Source organism: Pholcus phalangioides, unplaced genomic scaffold (genome assembly GCF_987345545.1).
Source record: "Pholcus phalangioides strain wild (caught in Gottingen) unplaced genomic scaffold, Ppha-v1.0 ptg000031l_1, whole genome shotgun sequence".
NCBI classification, from domain to species: Eukaryota; Metazoa; Arthropoda; class Arachnida; order Araneae; family Pholcidae; genus Pholcus; species Pholcus phalangioides.
The window spans coordinates 5,774,063-5,791,443 of NW_028301621.1; the positions used below are offsets into that span (position 1 = coordinate 5,774,063).

Below are 17,381 nucleotides of genomic sequence, written 5' to 3' on the forward strand. Positions count from 1 at the left end.
TATACACTAAATCAATAAGTGTGATAAATTTTAGGACCTTCTAATGATTTATTCCAGAGGAAATGGGTGGAGTAAAAAAACTGCTCATTTGAAGGAAAAAAAAAAAAAGTAAATATTGAGGATGAGGGGCCGTTCAAGTATTACGTCAGCAGATTTTTAGTCATTTTTTAACCCCTCTCCCCTTGTCAGCAAAATTTTGTTAGCACTCCCCCCCCCCATATCTCCTAACACATATAAGAATCAGATACCTACGTGGGGAGGGGATGAGCCCCACTATGCCCCCCCCCCCCATGATAAAACAAAAGAAATTTTTTAGATGCAAAAAATATTTAAAAACAAATTTAATTTAGGAAGAAAATACCTTTACATGTTGTTGTAATCAATTTCTCTGTTAACTTCAAAGCTATTTGAAGGCTAAAAGAACACAATTTTTCTTAAAGAAATTCATTATGACCCACCCTCTTAAACCACAAATGCCAAACTTATGGCCCGCTGGGATATCTGATGTGCTCCACCGCAAACCTAATTTTGGTGAAAATGAACTAAGCGGCACATTTACAGATCAATTAAGTGACCCGTGGTAGAATTCCAGAATATTCAAGTGGCCCGTGACACATTTTCAGATCACTCAAATAGTCTGTGGCACGTTCACTTGAGGGACCCGCGACACATCTACAAATCACTTGAGTGACCCACGGCACAGTTCCAGAACACTTAGTTGTCTGTGGCACATTTAGAGATTTCTTATGTGGAATGTGGCACAGTTTTTGAGCACTTAAGCAGCCTGCGGTTCAGTTCTACATCACTCAAGTTACCTACGGGACATTCCTAGATTATTTAAGTGATCAACGGCATAGTTAAAGATCATTTGAGTGATGCGCGATACAGTTTCAGAGCACTACACATTTCTAGAACACTTAAGCAGCCCGAACCAACACCACCTACAGAATGCCTCCACATGAGACTCGTGACATCATTAAAGAAGGCCATTTCTCTTATTCCCATTGGTTATACTGCAAAAAAAGGTAAAGATATCGCATGCGTGAGCCTACAATATCCAATGGCAATAGGTGAAAGGGCCTTCAATGACGTCATGAACTTCATGCGGAGACCTTCTATAGGTGGTGTTACCCGAACACATTTCCAGCTCAATTGAAGGCAATGCCGTCTCTTAACGCATGGGCCCACCTGGGCACGGCCCAGGAGCTTCATGAGAAGAGGGCCTCACAAAAATGCATAGGCGGAAATTGCCTTGGAAGTCTGGGGGGGGGGGGCACGATGATGATGTTAATTCATCTGCACATATATACATTAGATCAGTCGACTCCACGTTTGACTATGGGGGGGACACCCCCCCCCCCCCCCCCCGTATCTCCGCCCATGCAAAAATGAGAACTTATTGAAATTTTCAAGAATTCTGTAGGTAGGACATCCGAAAAATCACTTGGCCGGGAGTCCATGATGGTCTTAAGACGGCCCTGCTTGAAGGATCAGCAGGACATTCAGAGATCACTAAAGTGGTTCTATAGAGGACTTATCAATAGGAAAAACGTTAGTTTAGGCACCCACAAACTAGCAAAAGGTTCTTCTCATTTTTGGTACACCCCGTAAGATGCTATTAAGAATGCCTCATATTTTTAAAAGGGGTGGTTGATGACGTATGCATTATTCAACCTCCCCGTCATCAAAAGTCAGCAAACCCGAAACCTCTCCCATCGATACTGACTCCTTATGGATGCTCCGTGGCGCACCTTCTAGAGACCCCGGGATAGTTATTTTCTTTCAGGCCCCTTAAAAAGGGAAAAATTATGCAAAATAACTGTAAATGTTTTTCTGAGGCCCGGGTTGTCCCAGCCTAGTTACGGTCCTGCATTGTAAGTTATTATTCATGATGATTTCCCATAAATATTCCTTTCCTGCAAAAGAACTTGCTATGAACTAGTAATATTATTGTCCCTGCATTTTAGATTCCTACATTTCTACGATAGCCGTTTGCGCTGGGTCTGGATCAAAAGTGCTTTCATCTGCTGCTACAGCTGAGCTTTATATCACTGGAGAGATGTCCCATCATGATTTGTTGGATGCAGCCCACAGAGGAATCACTGCCATCCTATGCGAGCACAGCAACTCTGAAAGAGGTTTTCTGAAAAAACTCATTAACATGTTGCAGCCAAAGCTACCTGATGTGCAACTGATACTTGCTAAATCTGATAAGGATCCAGTTAAAATATTGTAGATTGAATATATATAAAAGTTCAATAATTTCATATAGAATAAATTGGATGTATGAGTTGTTTAATTAAAAGAAACATTTGTTTTCAGGAAATGTTTTTTTTATTAGTTTCTCTGGCTGGATAATATTTGGGTAAAGTTTATGATCGACTTGATTTAATTTTTAATTTATTTGGAAGTTTAGCAATTTTGAATGGTTTCATCCATATTTTCCCTCATTTTTTCCCCACTTTCACTTTTTTGAAAATTGACAGATTTATCTTGACTCCTTATTTTTTACATGTGAAAAGAGCTTCACACAGTTCTTGAAAGATAAAAAAATCTTGGCATCAACTAAATATTTTATGAGCTAGTAATTGCACAATAGGAAATTTTAGGAGCCCAAATCAATTTTTAATCGCCATGGAGACCTGGGATTTGTCATGCCCTGGCTTCAAACCCTTTGACTATCACATAAAAAAGTCTAAAAGTGGGCATGTAAAATTCCTTTGGAGAATATTCAACATGGTTAAATTGATCTGAACATCTTGTAATTACATATGAGTAATATGAGGAAAAATAACAGTTTTGTATCTTTTCTCAGAATGAAGATGTTGATGAGGGTTGCATTCTTTGGCAATCTACTAGTTTTATTTTCTAATTTTAATTTATTTCTAAAAATGTATCTCATTCTAAAAGGATTTTTTATAATTTCTCAAGCAGAGGTCTTCAGCTTTTCAGGTATTGCCGGCCAAATGAAAACTTCCCATGAAGCTTGCGAGCCACCAAGTCATACCATGGTATTCCCCATAAGCAGTGCCATCTTAACACATGGTACAATTTTCGAGAATTTGCCAGTTTGGGGCCTCAGAAAAATCACTTAGCCTGGGGCACATGATGTTCTTAAGACGACCTTACCCATAAGCATTACAGACACCAACAGCGTGCTTTTAACAATTTTTTTTTTAATTTAATTATTTTTTATGGTAAGTAGCTATATTTTCTTCAAAATGATCAGTAGTCCACATTAAGCTCGCAGGCCATGGATTGAAGACTCCTGCTTTAAAGGTTTCCAAAATTTTTATTACAGGAAAAAAGAATACTCTAGATTTTTCAAATATTATATTCAGAATATATTCTCGCCTTACATCTCTATCTCAAATTAACAAAAAAAAAAACCAGTAGCAGTTTAACTTACCACAGCCGAACAATTTTTTTTTTGAGACTGGAAATTTAACATTTTCTTCACAAAAGTCTTAGCTGAAATTTAGCAAACAATATTTAAAATGGTGAATGCATCAGTAACTAATACATGAGTTGAGTTATCATACATCCCCTCTATCTGGCAGAAGCAAAACTGTTTAAAAATATTAATTAAAATAGCCACTAGGCAACGTTGAATCTTTTTTTTCAGCAATGCTCCAAACTAACTCTGGATTATTAAGGGCGAGTCCTCTGTGCCCTTCCTTGAGAACGTCGCTAGGCTTTCACAACCAAGTACAGTGATACCTCGGCTAATGAAGATGAATCATGGAATCTACTTTACTGCACACCAACTCTGGTCATATATTGCCATACTGCAATTTCCAACCAGTGGAGTTGAGTGGGAAATAAAGTCCCCATCTATCTGTGGTCGCCCCAGGTTCAGTAGGTAAAGAACTTGTTTCTGACGTTTTATACCCACATTCAAACCCATGAACCGTGATGGTAACCTTCATAGTGGAAGGCGAGTATCTTACCACTCAGGAGTGGAGAATCTGCTACAATTTTGACAATTTCCGACATCTACTACATACTGTTACAATTTTGACAATTTTTCTCTCATTTGCTACATGCTGCTACAAAAACGCTGAAATTCTTCAATTCTGCACCATCTTGCGCAACAAACAAAATTTTCCCTTAGGAAACTTTGAAGTTGTGTCACAATAGAAGCTGACTTCTCTTTTACGCCATTTGTCCACAATTTTATTTCTTGGGGCCATAAATATAATTAGCTTGAGCGCCCCCCCCCCCCCCCAGGATTTGGGGCCTAAGCTTCTGACAACGTATAAAATTAAGCAAATTACCGCTCATCCACAGAACAAAAAAAAAACCCTTCAATCGCTGTTTCCAGCTAATTTTTCAAAAAAAAGTCTACTCCTTTGATTTATTTTCTTAAAAAATTCAATCTCAGTACATCTGTTTTCACTCCCTATTTTTAACTGATTTGTGATTGCTTCATGTATTTTATTTTCCAGCATCTTGAACAGATTTCCAGTCTCTCGTTTTGCTTCGAAGTTTTCTATTATTCATTTTCTACTATTCTTTCTCTTGATATGTCATTTCCTTTTACACGTTCATGCCTAGTGTTCAATAGAAAATGGTTTCTAGCTGCGCAATCATTAAAATTACTTTGTCTGGACCATGGCCATGGTTGGTTTGAAAGGTATTTATGACATGAATGTCGCTCTCCACTTGTTAATACAAGATATACGGAAGACTGGATGTTGTGAAGATATTTATTATTTGAGATGTTAATTTTTTTTTTTTAAGGAAGGAAATCTCGAGTTCGACTCCCGGTAGAGGCAGAGATGAGTTTTTTCCTTCCTTAAAAAAAAAAAAATTAACATCTCAAATAATAAATATCTTCACAACATCCAGTCTTCCGTATATCTTGTATGAAAGGTATTTGATGTAAGGTATTGCAGCAAAGCTTATTTATAGGCAGACATGCAGAGGTAAACAAAAATTCACAAAACTTTTCTTTGGGTATGTGGTAGACGCTCTGATAATGAAAATTACACGGTAACAAGCTAGGCATCCCTCGCAGCTACAGTGAAAATTTTTGTCTCATCATTATTTGCATACCAAGGCTAATTGTATCGGGATCTACAGTTTATAGCCGATTCCAAAACACACAGTTCCAGAGGACAGTGATTGCCCCTTCCAAGATCTGAATACTATGAGAAACCATTAGTCTATCATAAAATATGAGATGATCTAACAAACCTATGAAATAAATTGCCCTGGACCTGTCCTTTTTTTAACGATCATCCCACGCAGGCTACAGTACTTTGAGATAGAGCAGTTATACCAACAGCCAGGGGCTTCCACATCTGGAAATAAGGTTTGTCTACGTCGTTATTTTCTCTGGACACCCAGGTCATAGTTCTTCACGGGTTCCCTTTATTAAAAGTATGTATAATTGCACCTGTGCAATCATGTGATGGAGCAGCGAAGGCTTAAGACAAAATTCTCACCTGTGTAAGACATCATTCTGGTGCCCCTTTGGCATATAAGCTTCATGAGTAAAATTATCTGGGGGAAACTTGCAGATTTTTGTATATGCCACGCATCGGCGGAGATACATGGGGGGGGGGGGAGAGACCAGTGATTCCCAATATGGGAGTTAATGCCCCCTTGGGGAAGATGGAAAGTTCCAGGAGGAGCGATAGAAGCTAGGATCCATTTTTCATTTAACACTAAATCTGCTGGTGAATGCGTAAAAGGGAATGGCATATCAAGAGAATGAATAACAGAAAACTTGGAAGCAAAATGAGAGACTGAAAATCTGTTAAAGATGCTGGAAAATAAACTACACAGAGCAGTCACAAATCAGTTAAAAATAGGGAGTGAAAACAGATGTAGTCTGATTGAATTTTTTGTGAAAATGGAATTATTCTATTAAATTTCTAATAGTTTATTTATTATTCTATAGTTTAAATCAAAAATAATTTAATTCTATAGTTTAAAAACTATAGACTTGAATTATTTTTAATTTAATCATTTTGTTAAATTTCTGAGAATTTCAAATAAATATTCTAAGAATGACTCAGAAAAAGAAGTAATCTTAAAGTATTTTGAATCAAACTGAGATGATGATCAAGAGCGAACTCAAAAAGAAACACTTATACATTTTAAATATGAAATGTGTAAATTCTGGTACAAGAAGCAAGATCAAACGTTCAATAATGCTTGAAACTAAAGACAACAAAAGCACTACTTTTTTTTAGACTTTCATCAGCAGCAAAAAGAATTACTTTTACAAACAATTGCTTTTCTAATGATTATTTCAAGCCTCTTTAGTGGTTTTTTTTTAAATTAGTGATTGCAAAGTTTACAAGGTAATAACACTAACGTTAAAAACACTCATTTTCAAATTATTTTTTAAATCTGGAATACCGTATGTTAGCCTCTCATTTGTTGATATTGTAGAGAATGTAAAAATATATAAATATCAAGGGGTGTCTGATCTCAGGTTTAAAAATCTAAAAAAACATTTCTTCTAAAGGAAATATCTATGTACCTTGGGGGGGGGGGGGGAAGAAACACCCCATTCTTCTGAGCTGAGATAAATGTTTTTTGAAGTAAAAAGGAATAATGTATAATATATATATACGCTACCACATAGTATATGTATATAAAAACTGTGTTATGTATTTTTTGTTTACTGCCAAAATTTTAAAGTGCTACAAAAACAAAATTTTTGCTGCTACAAAAATCAAATTTTTATTTTCTAACCCTGTACCACTTGGGCGCCATTATCATGGGATCTGGAATAATTTTCGTTAGCCGAAGCATGACTTCCTATAGTTTCTATGTAAAATCGTTTGATTCGTTCCAGGTTGTCCAAAATGTAAAGATAAGTTTTTAAAACACCAACAAACGTTATAAAAAAGCACAAAAACTGACTAAAGGCTGAAATGAACCGCTTCAAAATTAGATAAATGAGAATCTACAGGAAAATTAGAGATGCTGAAGATGGACATGAATTAATTGGACTCAAATAAGAGTAATTCTAATGATTGGCACCAAAATTCAGCTCACAGTGCAGCTGTTTTATGTTAGTATGTGCCTCCATATCAACAAAAATGTTTGTTAACTAAGGCAGAAAAATCATGAAAAACTTTTGTTAACCGAGGTATAACTGTACTGTGGTTTTTGTGGCATAATGTTTCATTCACTACTGGGGCAGGGCTCAAAAAATGTCTTTAAAAAAATTCCGTCACCAGCCCCATTTCTTACAGGTTTGGCAACTGGGCAGGTTTTTCTGGGTGGGCCCACTTGCAAAAACTTGCCAAGATTTGTTACCATACAAAATACCACTTACATTCATCATTAGCAAAACAACTTTACGTTTTAAGCCTTAGTTATCTTTTAAAATAGAAATTAATGTTATACAGCTAAATGTAATTTCTTTGCATGGTTAAAAAATGGTATAAATTGTTATCCTAATGTATAGAAAGTGCAGGTCCACCTACAAAAACCCACTGAGATTTTGCTAAGCATCATTTATGAGCTCACAAATTTCACTTACATAGTCTTCAACATACCCACCTACCTTTCTAGCCTTAGTTTTTTTTATAACCTCTATAGAAATTAATACAGTAAAAATCCTATATGAGCCTATTCACAATAATCATCAGCATCACTTTGAAGGATGAGCACAGGATGATTGCCTCAAAAATCAATGTTAAAAGTGCATATTTCACTGTGGAAATATAGAATTTAGAGTTTTTAGCCATATCAGTAAATTTCAAAAACAATTCTTTGTTTTAAATTCTCAAATATGATTGGAGGTAAGAAGCTGAGAAAATTATTTATAAAATTATATGCTGGACCTACTTATGAGTTAGATAGCTATGCAATAACACTGATCTTAACTTTATCTTTTACTAAGTATAAAAATTAAAAAAAAATTGTTGTTACTTTTTAATATTTAACTATTGATTCATATATCAACTACCAATAAAAAAGCTTTCGCAATATCCATTGTTTGTTTCATACATCAGATTTTTTTCCCTCAATGAAATGAGCATCTCAGGAAGTTGCCATGTCTGTTACCTTCGATATGGTTTGTATTTCCCCTAAGCCTTTTGCTTAGGAAGGAACATATCATGGTACATAAAAGCCTATGTGATATAACAACTGATGTAACAATACCCTGTACAACGATACTCACCTATTTTCATAGTGTTAATATATTTTGTCTATAACAGTAAGATTCACCGGTCCGTTTACTATCATTATACAGGAGTTTTATTCTAAAACATGTACAAAGAGTGGATCCCGCTTATAACGTTTCCACTTAGAACACTTTCCCACTCAATAAAACTTATTTTCATGGTCCCACGACTCCAACAAATTCTCATTAACATTCCCAGTTTATAGCCTTTTCCTGCTTACATTTTTTTTTCAAAATGGTTTTTTGAAAAACGTTATAAATGGTGTCAAGGAAACAGTTATTTTCCGGATATTATGCTGAGGTGAACTCGGAAAGAAAAGTCATCACGTCTCCACCAGGACTCGAACCCAGGCCCTCTTACATACCAGGCAAGCATACTACCATCTACACCACTGGAAACATGACCCTGCCTTCCTTATTTCACCCACTTTGGCGCGAGGTGCTTTTCCTTCCGAGTTCACCTCAGCATAATATCCGGAAAATAACTGTTTCCTTAATATCTCGGGCTGAGAAAAAGCCATCTATCTCTCGTTATAAATGGTATTCACTGTATGAAGTACAAGCCCACCTACAAAAGCTCACTGGTTTTTTTTTGCTAAAAATCATTTGTTAGCCTGAACCTCCCCCCCCCCCCATATAATCTTTAGCAAAACAATTTTTTTTAAGAAATTACCATATATATAATATATATATATATATACAGTTGAATACAAGGATTTTTTTAAATGGGAGAAGACGATGTTGTCAATGTATGCAAAGTACAGAAAAGCTCAAATGTTTTAAAGAAATTAAGATTTAACATTTTAAAAGTAGCTCAATCTCCCTAGTACTAATTTGATATTAAAATTTAATTACCATATTAGAATATCAATTACTAAGTATATAAAATCTAATTAGATATATACAAACTATTTTTATATTTTACTTAATATGTACATTGCAAACAGCATATTCAGAAAAACCCTGGTTTTTGGCAACTCTGTTTCTTAGGAGACAAGAATTTAAAATAAAATAGGTCCAAAATGGCATATTAAACTTTTTTAGGGCTTTGTGACCGACCCAAGTCGACAGATATGCTGATATAAATTTAGAAAATTTTGTGTAAGCCTCCGACTTCTATCCAATGATCACACATAGAACTTTAAGCACTAATCAAAATTTTTTATATTCCATTACCACCTGACAAGATTTGTCAAGCTCTGTACTGCGTTAGACATGCAGTGTAAGAGGGCCTGCTGTCTTAGCGCATGGGCCTCACAAAAATTAAAAGTGGTTGAAATGTTCGAGGTAGGGCTTTAAAAGCATCACTTGGCCCAGGGCTCATGATGCTCTTAAGATGGCCCTGCAGCAGGCAAGAAAATCTGATCACCTCTGACACTAGTAAATTATTGGGGTGGTAAGATGCTAGTCTTCCACCATGAAAGTTGCTGTTAGGGTGTATAGACAACAAGTTCTTTACCAAGCGAAACTGGAGCCACTATCGATAAATGGTGCCTTCATTTCCCACCTAACTCCATTGATAGGAAATTAATGAATAGTGATATGACCAGAGTTAGAGTGCAGTAAAATAGTAGTAAATTACTGCGGTTTCAGCTCAGGGTTTAAGCTACAGTCGCATTTTTCGTAAAATGTAAAAGAAAATTTTAGAATATGAAAGAAGTAGAAGCCACTTTCGCAAAAAATGCGTACAGGATGTACGAAATGGGTAGACATCCATCCATCAATCATTAGCATTTTCAGAGTTGCCAGCTGCTATGGACTGTCCGTAGTTTCTACAGTGACTGCAATAAATTACAAAGCTTAGGAAGACATTCTCAATACTACGGAAATCAGATTTTTAAAAAACCGGGTCTTGGAGTTTCTTGCAGTGTTTTAATTATTTTTTAAATTCATCTATCTTTACCATAATGATGAATTCGTATGCGCACGTGAGAGAGTTCGAAAGAAGACAAACTCGGAACCGATCTGTTTTGCCTGTGCACAATCTGTAGAGCCGTGTTGAAACCTGCTGCTCTCCTCGACGACCAAAAACCTGTTTTCCATCAAAACCACCTCATTCTGTGGGTTAAAATAGGTTTTTGAGTGGTTCAAAATGGTGGATTGGACAGGTTTTTCACGAAAGGCCTGGATCTGGCTTCATTTGCATAGTGCATGGTCGAGCTCACGGAACTTGTGTCAGAAATAATGTTTCATCATAGGTGCTGTAAGAGCTCTGATACGAAGCAAGCGGGGGATGGGGGTCTATGGTTAACAGAACCAAGTAGAATCACGCTTAGAACAAAACAAGAAGATATATGGGGTCTAGGGTTGCAAGATGTCTGTATATACAGCCCACAAGGGCATAAGCAGGTTGGGCTTGCATTGAATATCCATGAATTATTAAGGGATTCTGAGACCTCAGAAAGTTGCTTCAGGGGAAGGGGCCTGAGTCTTCTAGGTTCCAGTGCCAATGAGGTGCTGTATTTAATAAACTTTCTATTAAAATTAAAAAAAAAAAATTTCAGTGTTTTCAGTTTAAACATGTTTTTTTTTTTTCAAAAAATCCAATAAAAGTGGCCTAAACATCATTTTTTCGTTGAAAAATATCATATTGGTTCATTATTGGCCAAAATTTTTCATTTTTACCACATTTTTTATTCTTGGGGTACATCTTTAAATGACATAAGATTTTATAAGTGGTTTTTTTCAAAAAGTCTCATAAAAGTGGCCTGAATATATATATTTTTTTCATATGAAGTATCTTAGTTATTTAAAGTTGTGTACAAAAGCCAAAATTTCTCATTCTTACCACATTTTCTAACCTTTGGCTAAATTCTGATATTCTCAGCCATCTTGTTGGGTATTTTGCCTGTTGTGGCGTTGTATTTGTATTCTATCTTTAGCAAATTCATGAATAAGGATTACATCACATATCTAAATGTAATGGTGTATTATCTCACAAGGATTTCTTTTTCCCCTTCACAAAGAAGCAGCAACAGTAGTAAGACCATCACGCTAGGGGCACACAGGTGGTCTTATAATCCAATAAAGACACCAGCTGTCCCTAAAGGACAAAAACCAGTGTACACACTAGTAGTTACATCACCTTGGAGACATTTTCATTTCCATAAGAAGTAGCACATCTCTTACTTTAAATCTCCCACTCTTAATATTCAGTATTTTTTTTTATACTTTCATGATTAAGCGCAGTTAATCAAGGTTCTACTGTGTAGTAGTGAGATTTATGAAAAATAATCAGCTATATACAGGGTGATTATATAATTAAGGGGTTTTGATTCCAAAACTATATAATAAGTACTGGTCAGAATGGCTTGAAAATTTGCATGGATACTCCTGAAGCAATGGAAGCTTCTTTTGCAAAAGAAAAAAAGTGCAAGTGGATGATGCAGTACTTGGCCAGCAGTACAATCTATTTTGTGCAACCACATCATTTCGGCACTTCCACAGCATGAGTGTGTGGATAGAACTTCTATCAATATGCACATTGCAATACCAGCAAAGCAGCTGCTGGAGACCCATTTTGACAATAACAGGATGCAACTTCACCCTTGTAACTTCTGGCTGTGGGAGGTACCTCAAAATGTTATTAACAGTGGTCAGATCGCAAACTTTGGTGAATTGCAATCTCCAGTACATCCCTTATATGTTAGCAGTACCTCAGGAATATTAGCGTGCGGGCCCGTTTGGTTTAATAAAGGTGAATTGCAAGCACATCCACATCATGACCGTCATACTCTGATCTGTTGTTGAACAAGAATTTTTGTGCTTTCACCTCATAGCCAGAACACGGTGGACAACATATTTAACATTTCTTGAGTAAGTTATAGTTATTTGTTCAACTACTGTTTTTTTTGTGATGTTTCCATGAATTATGAAATCATGCAATGCTATAATTAAGTTATATTTTTGCCATGACTGGCTATCGTTTCCATTCTGCGAGCAAATTTCCCACGTGTTGGATGTCATTAATTTTACATTTTTAAGTATTTTTTTCTCCTTTACCCAATAAAATTGAATTTTTTCAGGAATATTCATGTCAATCTTCAATTCATTCTGACAATCGTTCTTTTTTAGTGTTCTGAAATCAGAACCTTAGTTATAATCACCGTGTATATCGTAAATCGTCAGTAATTAATCTGCATTATTTATGCTTCATTAAATACATTATATTCACCTAATTTTTATTATAGTTTTTGCAAAATAGCTTCCTAATTAAGCATACTGAAAGTAACTGGAGAAAAAACATCTTTATATTATATGATTGATAATAACATTAAAAGAATTTTCAAACACAAAGTAATCCATTGAGTTAAGCAAAAAATAATTAAATTGCAAAAGTGGTTTTTGTTAAGATGCAAGAAATATTTATTGATTAATTAAATATGGGAATAGTGTTAATTACATAAATAAACATTTTAGTTTAATTATTAGAAGTTTGAATGATTTTTCAGAAATTTTATTGTTTTTAATGTTAATACTATTTAAAACAAAAAACCGGTTTAAACCAAAAAATACCCGGTTTTTTTACCAACCCTGGTGTTTATTATTTATTGCACTATGATTATGTTGTCCTAGAGGGTACCCCCCCCCCCCCCATGGCAAAGCTGAACATTCATCTCTACTAACAAGCTTTAAGCCAATGTCCGCATGTCTGCATTTTGCCAAAGCTTTTTTTTCCCCATTTTAGCTTTTTTGCTAAAGGAATTTTTCATCTAGCTTAAACCTATTTCAGCTACTATAATTTCTCCACACTTCCAGCTCATTGTCTTCAGAGGTGGTTGCAGTATCTCCTCATCCGTCATTTCTGGCCATAAGTGGATACAGCTCCTGAAACGGAGGTGAATGTCCACCTCTGTCTCTTGTACTGAGAATACCACCAGAAAACCACGGCTTAACAAATCCAGGGCTCCCACTCAAAAAATGAGAAAAATGCAGGACTAAAAAGTAGGGTGGGGGAGGGTAACCCCCTTAGACAACATAATCATAGCATAATGGAATAAAATTCCTAAAAAAAAAAAATTTTTTTTCAAAAAAAATTTAAAAAAAAAATTAATTTTGAATTAACTTTTTTTTCTCTAGCACTATTTCAGTCAAGCCAAAACAAAATGACAAATGACTTGTTTACAAAACCAATTTTTGGCCAAAAAGAGCTTGTCAACTCTCTTCGACAAGACACAGAAAATTTCGAAGACGTACCTTTGTTAAGAATGAGGCACCTTCGAGACTGCTTTCGGAAGCAAAATGTGTAAATTACAAGATCCGATGTAAATAAGGCAAGGTGAACCAGATAGTTTTACTGCGTTCATCATTTTTTAAATTTTACTGTTTTGTTCACATTTTACTGTTCAATGCCAGTGTAATCATTTTAGAGAAATGAAGCACTTCCATTTCTAGCTCTTTGCTGAGCATTGTAAATATTGTTTATGCCTCTTCATGCCTTAAAAATACAGAAGACAACTGAATGCTATTGGGTAGCGTCAGAATCACCAAACCTAGAATAGGCCTATGTATCCAACTGCTTTGAAATGCAAACTGTTGTTTCCATATTATTGGTTCCAATTATTTGCACCATAATTTTGAATGATGAAAGTTACTGTCCAAGACCATGAAGTAATAAATACAAAATTATTTTTCTATCCAGACAGAAGTTTTTAATGACTACTATACTTGTTGAACCCTCAAACTAAGCAAATGAAAAATTAATCAACCAAATGGTCCACATACACCTCCCCCCCCCCAAATAACCTTAAAAATGATAAAATTTCTGCTTTGGCAGAATCATTAATTGCATTCTCCAACATTTGTAATATATCAATAATTTTCTGCTCAATTAAAATCAATTACACAAATTTTGTGGATAGGATTTGGTAAAAAAGTAGAACAAAACCGAGAAAGTAGGACATTTTACCGAAAAGTAGGACGAGTGGGAGCCCTGCAAATCCCCTAATCATCAAGTTTAAGCCATTTTCAAGCAAGAGGTGTAAGAGGAAATCATCGATGACCACCAAATAGTACAGCTTTGTGTGTTCAATTTTTTTTTTGTACAAATGCTCAAGAATTCTACAAACCAATTTTTACTTATTCTTTGAGAATACCTTCTACAGATACTCATGGGAAGTAGCATGCATGACTATCCAGGGAAAAAATTTGGATCTGTAACATGGAAGCATGAAAATGTTACTTTATTGAGCATATCAGATTATGTACACAATTTTTAAAAAACACACACAACAAACAGAATCACATATAAAATAAGTCTTATATTAACTTAAAATACTGATAAGAGCATCAAAAAACTTGCTCTTGTCATTTTCACTAATATGTATGAAGGATGAATCAAAAATGTCGTGAGAAAATACCACATTAGAACGTTGGGCAGCTTGTTCAAATGCTTTCCCAAAGAAGTTCTTAACAGACTCTTCAGACAACGGTGGTATACCCACTACCAGAAAGTAACCAGGTTTGACAGCGTCCAATGCCATCAGCACGAGAGGCAAAGAACGAGATCTTTGGCTTCTAGATTTGCACATGTGAGCTTGGAGAATGAAATGCGCCAGCATGGCAAGACACTGGGGATAACCAAAGCAACGAACATTGGAAGTATGCTCTTCAATCACAGAATACAAAAATGATCCTGCACTCAACACATGGTTCATATTAATTAACGACTGTACTTGACAAAAAATAGCTGATAGCTGCGACTTTGCAAGATCTATACCGCGATATAGAGAAGATGCTTTACATGCACTCAGCGTTTCGAAAGCATCCAGAAAGTTATCCGCAAATGTTCGTTCCTCGCTTGGTGATTCCAAGATCGCATTCAATGCAAGAACAATATCAGCAGCACAGAATTTACCTTTAAAACCCAACTGACAAGTAAAAGAACCATACACTATTTGGTCTAATTTATATTTCTCCGATATATCTTCTATCCAAGAAGCAATATTTGAACGATATATAGAGTCCATCGCAGTGAATTTCTGTCGGCACTGAGGCAGGGGAATCCCAATCTCAGCCAGAAATTCGTGCAACTTCTTGATTCCTTTAACAGTCCAAAGTCTGAATTTACAAGCAGTATACCTTGTGTGAGTTATGCTCTCCAAAATCGACCAGTGGCGATAAAGAACAAGATTAAGTTCTTTTTCAAAAGACAATCTTAAGGAACTGTTGTTATCATTATTGGTGGCACTGGCATCCCTGTGGTTATGTCGCACAACATGACTCTGAAGAGAGGCGGCGCTCAGAACATATTTCTCACGTTGAATCTTGCCCCGATAATATTGATCGGTGAGACCAACGATAGCCCACCACAGCAATTCATTCGTATCTCGCGACAATTTCCAAGCTAGGTCAAACATTATCAATGCCGTCGATAACTCATAGTAACTGTACTGAGTGTAATCAAAGAGGATTTTCTGTCTATTCTCTTTCCACAATCTTCTCTCCCTGCGTTTCATTATGGATTCTTCAGTCACTTCTTCCTCTTCCTCGTCACTCGATTCCGTGAAAATCTGATCGTACAAAGGAAGGTGCTCGGTCTCTTCGGATTTCATGAGCACCCGCACCTGGCTGTCACTGTAAACATTACAAATGTCCACCGGGCGGTGAGAATCACAGACGAAAAATACGATCCCTTCTTCGGGCTGCAGCAGATCGACCAAATCGACTGTGGCGCCGCAATTCACCATCACGACGAACTTGGACTGATCCCTGTACTGCTGGAAAATGCTGGAAAGATCGGTCTTGCTGTTCACAGGAATCATCGTGTAAAGGACGTTGTCGCAGTGAAACAGGCACTGGAGGATCCTGCTGGCGCATAGCGCATCAACGTCCAGGCCGACGAGCAACAGGACGCGCTCGTCCACTATCACGTCGTAAAATTCCACCTTGGGATTGTAGATTATCATTACGGAAAACTAAAATCCACTCAGTATAATACACACAAAAAGTAGCTTCACAAACTTAACATCGGCTACTTCATGCATGCAAACAAATCGAAAAGCGCCAACTTGTTCCCGCGCAATTTGAAGAAACAGGCAACAGCTGTGACGTTTGGTTTCATCACTTACTGGTGACCATATGACTAATAAATTACGGGACTATTGTATTGTTTCAACTTTTTTTCACAAAAATCTCCCATTTATTTTTAATAAACCATTTCAAATTAAATCTATGATAGAGATAATTCAAATTAAATTTTATTGGCAATCACACCTGCTTTCCCGTATTTGAGTCTTAGCTTTTGCTGCCATCTATCCAAGAACTTGAGAACTTCATTAATAAGTAATGAGCATTCCTGTCATCTATTATTAAAGAGGAAAACGAAAAAAACTTGACTAATTCAATTTCTAAACTTTCTTTTTTTCTTTCAAACCGAGCACAAACAAGTATCTAGGAGGCTTTGGCACGACCCAGGTCTATCACCATCTATGGGCAATTTACCACCTAGTGAGTTGTGCCGGAAGTGTAACTGGGTGTGTGTACCTAACAGTCTTGAATGATATGTACTGTTGTGTTTGATTTTTCAGTCTGAAATATATGGTTCAGAAGTGAAGTGTGATGTGTTATGATTAGAGCCCGGATTATATGCGCTAAAAAGTGTTAAAATATGCTCTAAAAATATGCACTTCAAAATGCAAAAATATGCACTTCAAAATGCAAAAATATGCACTTCAAAATGCAAAAATATGCACTTCAAAATGCAAAAATATGCACTTCAAAATGCAAAAATATGCACTTCAAAATGCAAAAATATTCACTTAAAAATGCAAAAATATGCACTTAAAAATGTAAATAGTGCACCTAAAATACCAAAATGTGCACTTAAAAATGCCAAAATATACACTAAAAATCCCAAAATTTGCTTTAAACACCCCAGAATATGCACTAGAAATCTTGAAAAAGTCAAAAATTCCGAAATATGTAGAAAAAATGAGGAAATATGCACTAAAAAACACGTTTTTAAAATGCATCTTCTATGTCTTCGTGCATTTACACAAAAAAATATCCCCTCATATATATATATATATATAAACACTTTGACATATCTCCAGAAATAGCCTTATAATAAAACGGTTAATATTCGTAAAATCTATGTATATATATAAAATTGATTTTCTGTCTGTCTGTGTGTGTGTTCTCTATACAAATCTACAATTTTAGATCGATCGTCGCCAAATTTTGCATATATACCAAATGGGACCCGACTTAAACGATAGGCTACTTT

The 17,381-nt window shown here is 35.9% G+C and overlaps 2 protein-coding genes across 6 annotated transcripts in view; one reads left to right on the plus strand and one right to left on the minus strand.

Annotated features, from left to right (window-relative positions):
- The window catches only part of LOC149067038 (NIF3-like protein 1), a 52,403-nt gene extending 50,079 nt beyond the window's left edge, over positions 1-2,324 (plus strand). For 4 of the 5 annotated variants that reach the window (XM_089252886.1, XM_089252884.1, XM_089252885.1 and 1 more), the window contains exon 8: positions 1,968-2,324. In XM_089252886.1, the coding sequence (XP_089109012.1) occupies positions 1,968-2,236 (269 nt within the window). In that variant the 3' untranslated portion in view covers positions 2,237-2,324. The remainder of the gene's footprint in view (positions 1-1,967) is intronic. The other variant, XM_089252888.1, reaches the window with a different exon arrangement.
- Positions 2,325-14,321: 11,997 nt separating this feature from the next.
- Positions 14,322-16,192, minus strand: Cdc45 (cell division cycle protein 45). Its single transcript, XM_089252890.1, has one exon. It carries the CDS (start codon positions 16,060-16,062, stop codon positions 14,419-14,421), a length of 1,644 nt encoding a protein of 547 aa, XP_089109016.1. The 5' UTR covers positions 16,063-16,192; the 3' UTR covers positions 14,322-14,418.
- Between the last annotated feature and the right edge of the window lie 1,189 nt (positions 16,193-17,381).

Coding starts and splice junctions, on each gene's coding strand:
- Cdc45 (XM_089252890.1), bottom strand. CDS start 16,062: ATGATAATCTACAATCCCAAGGTGGAATTTTACGACGTGATAGTGGAC.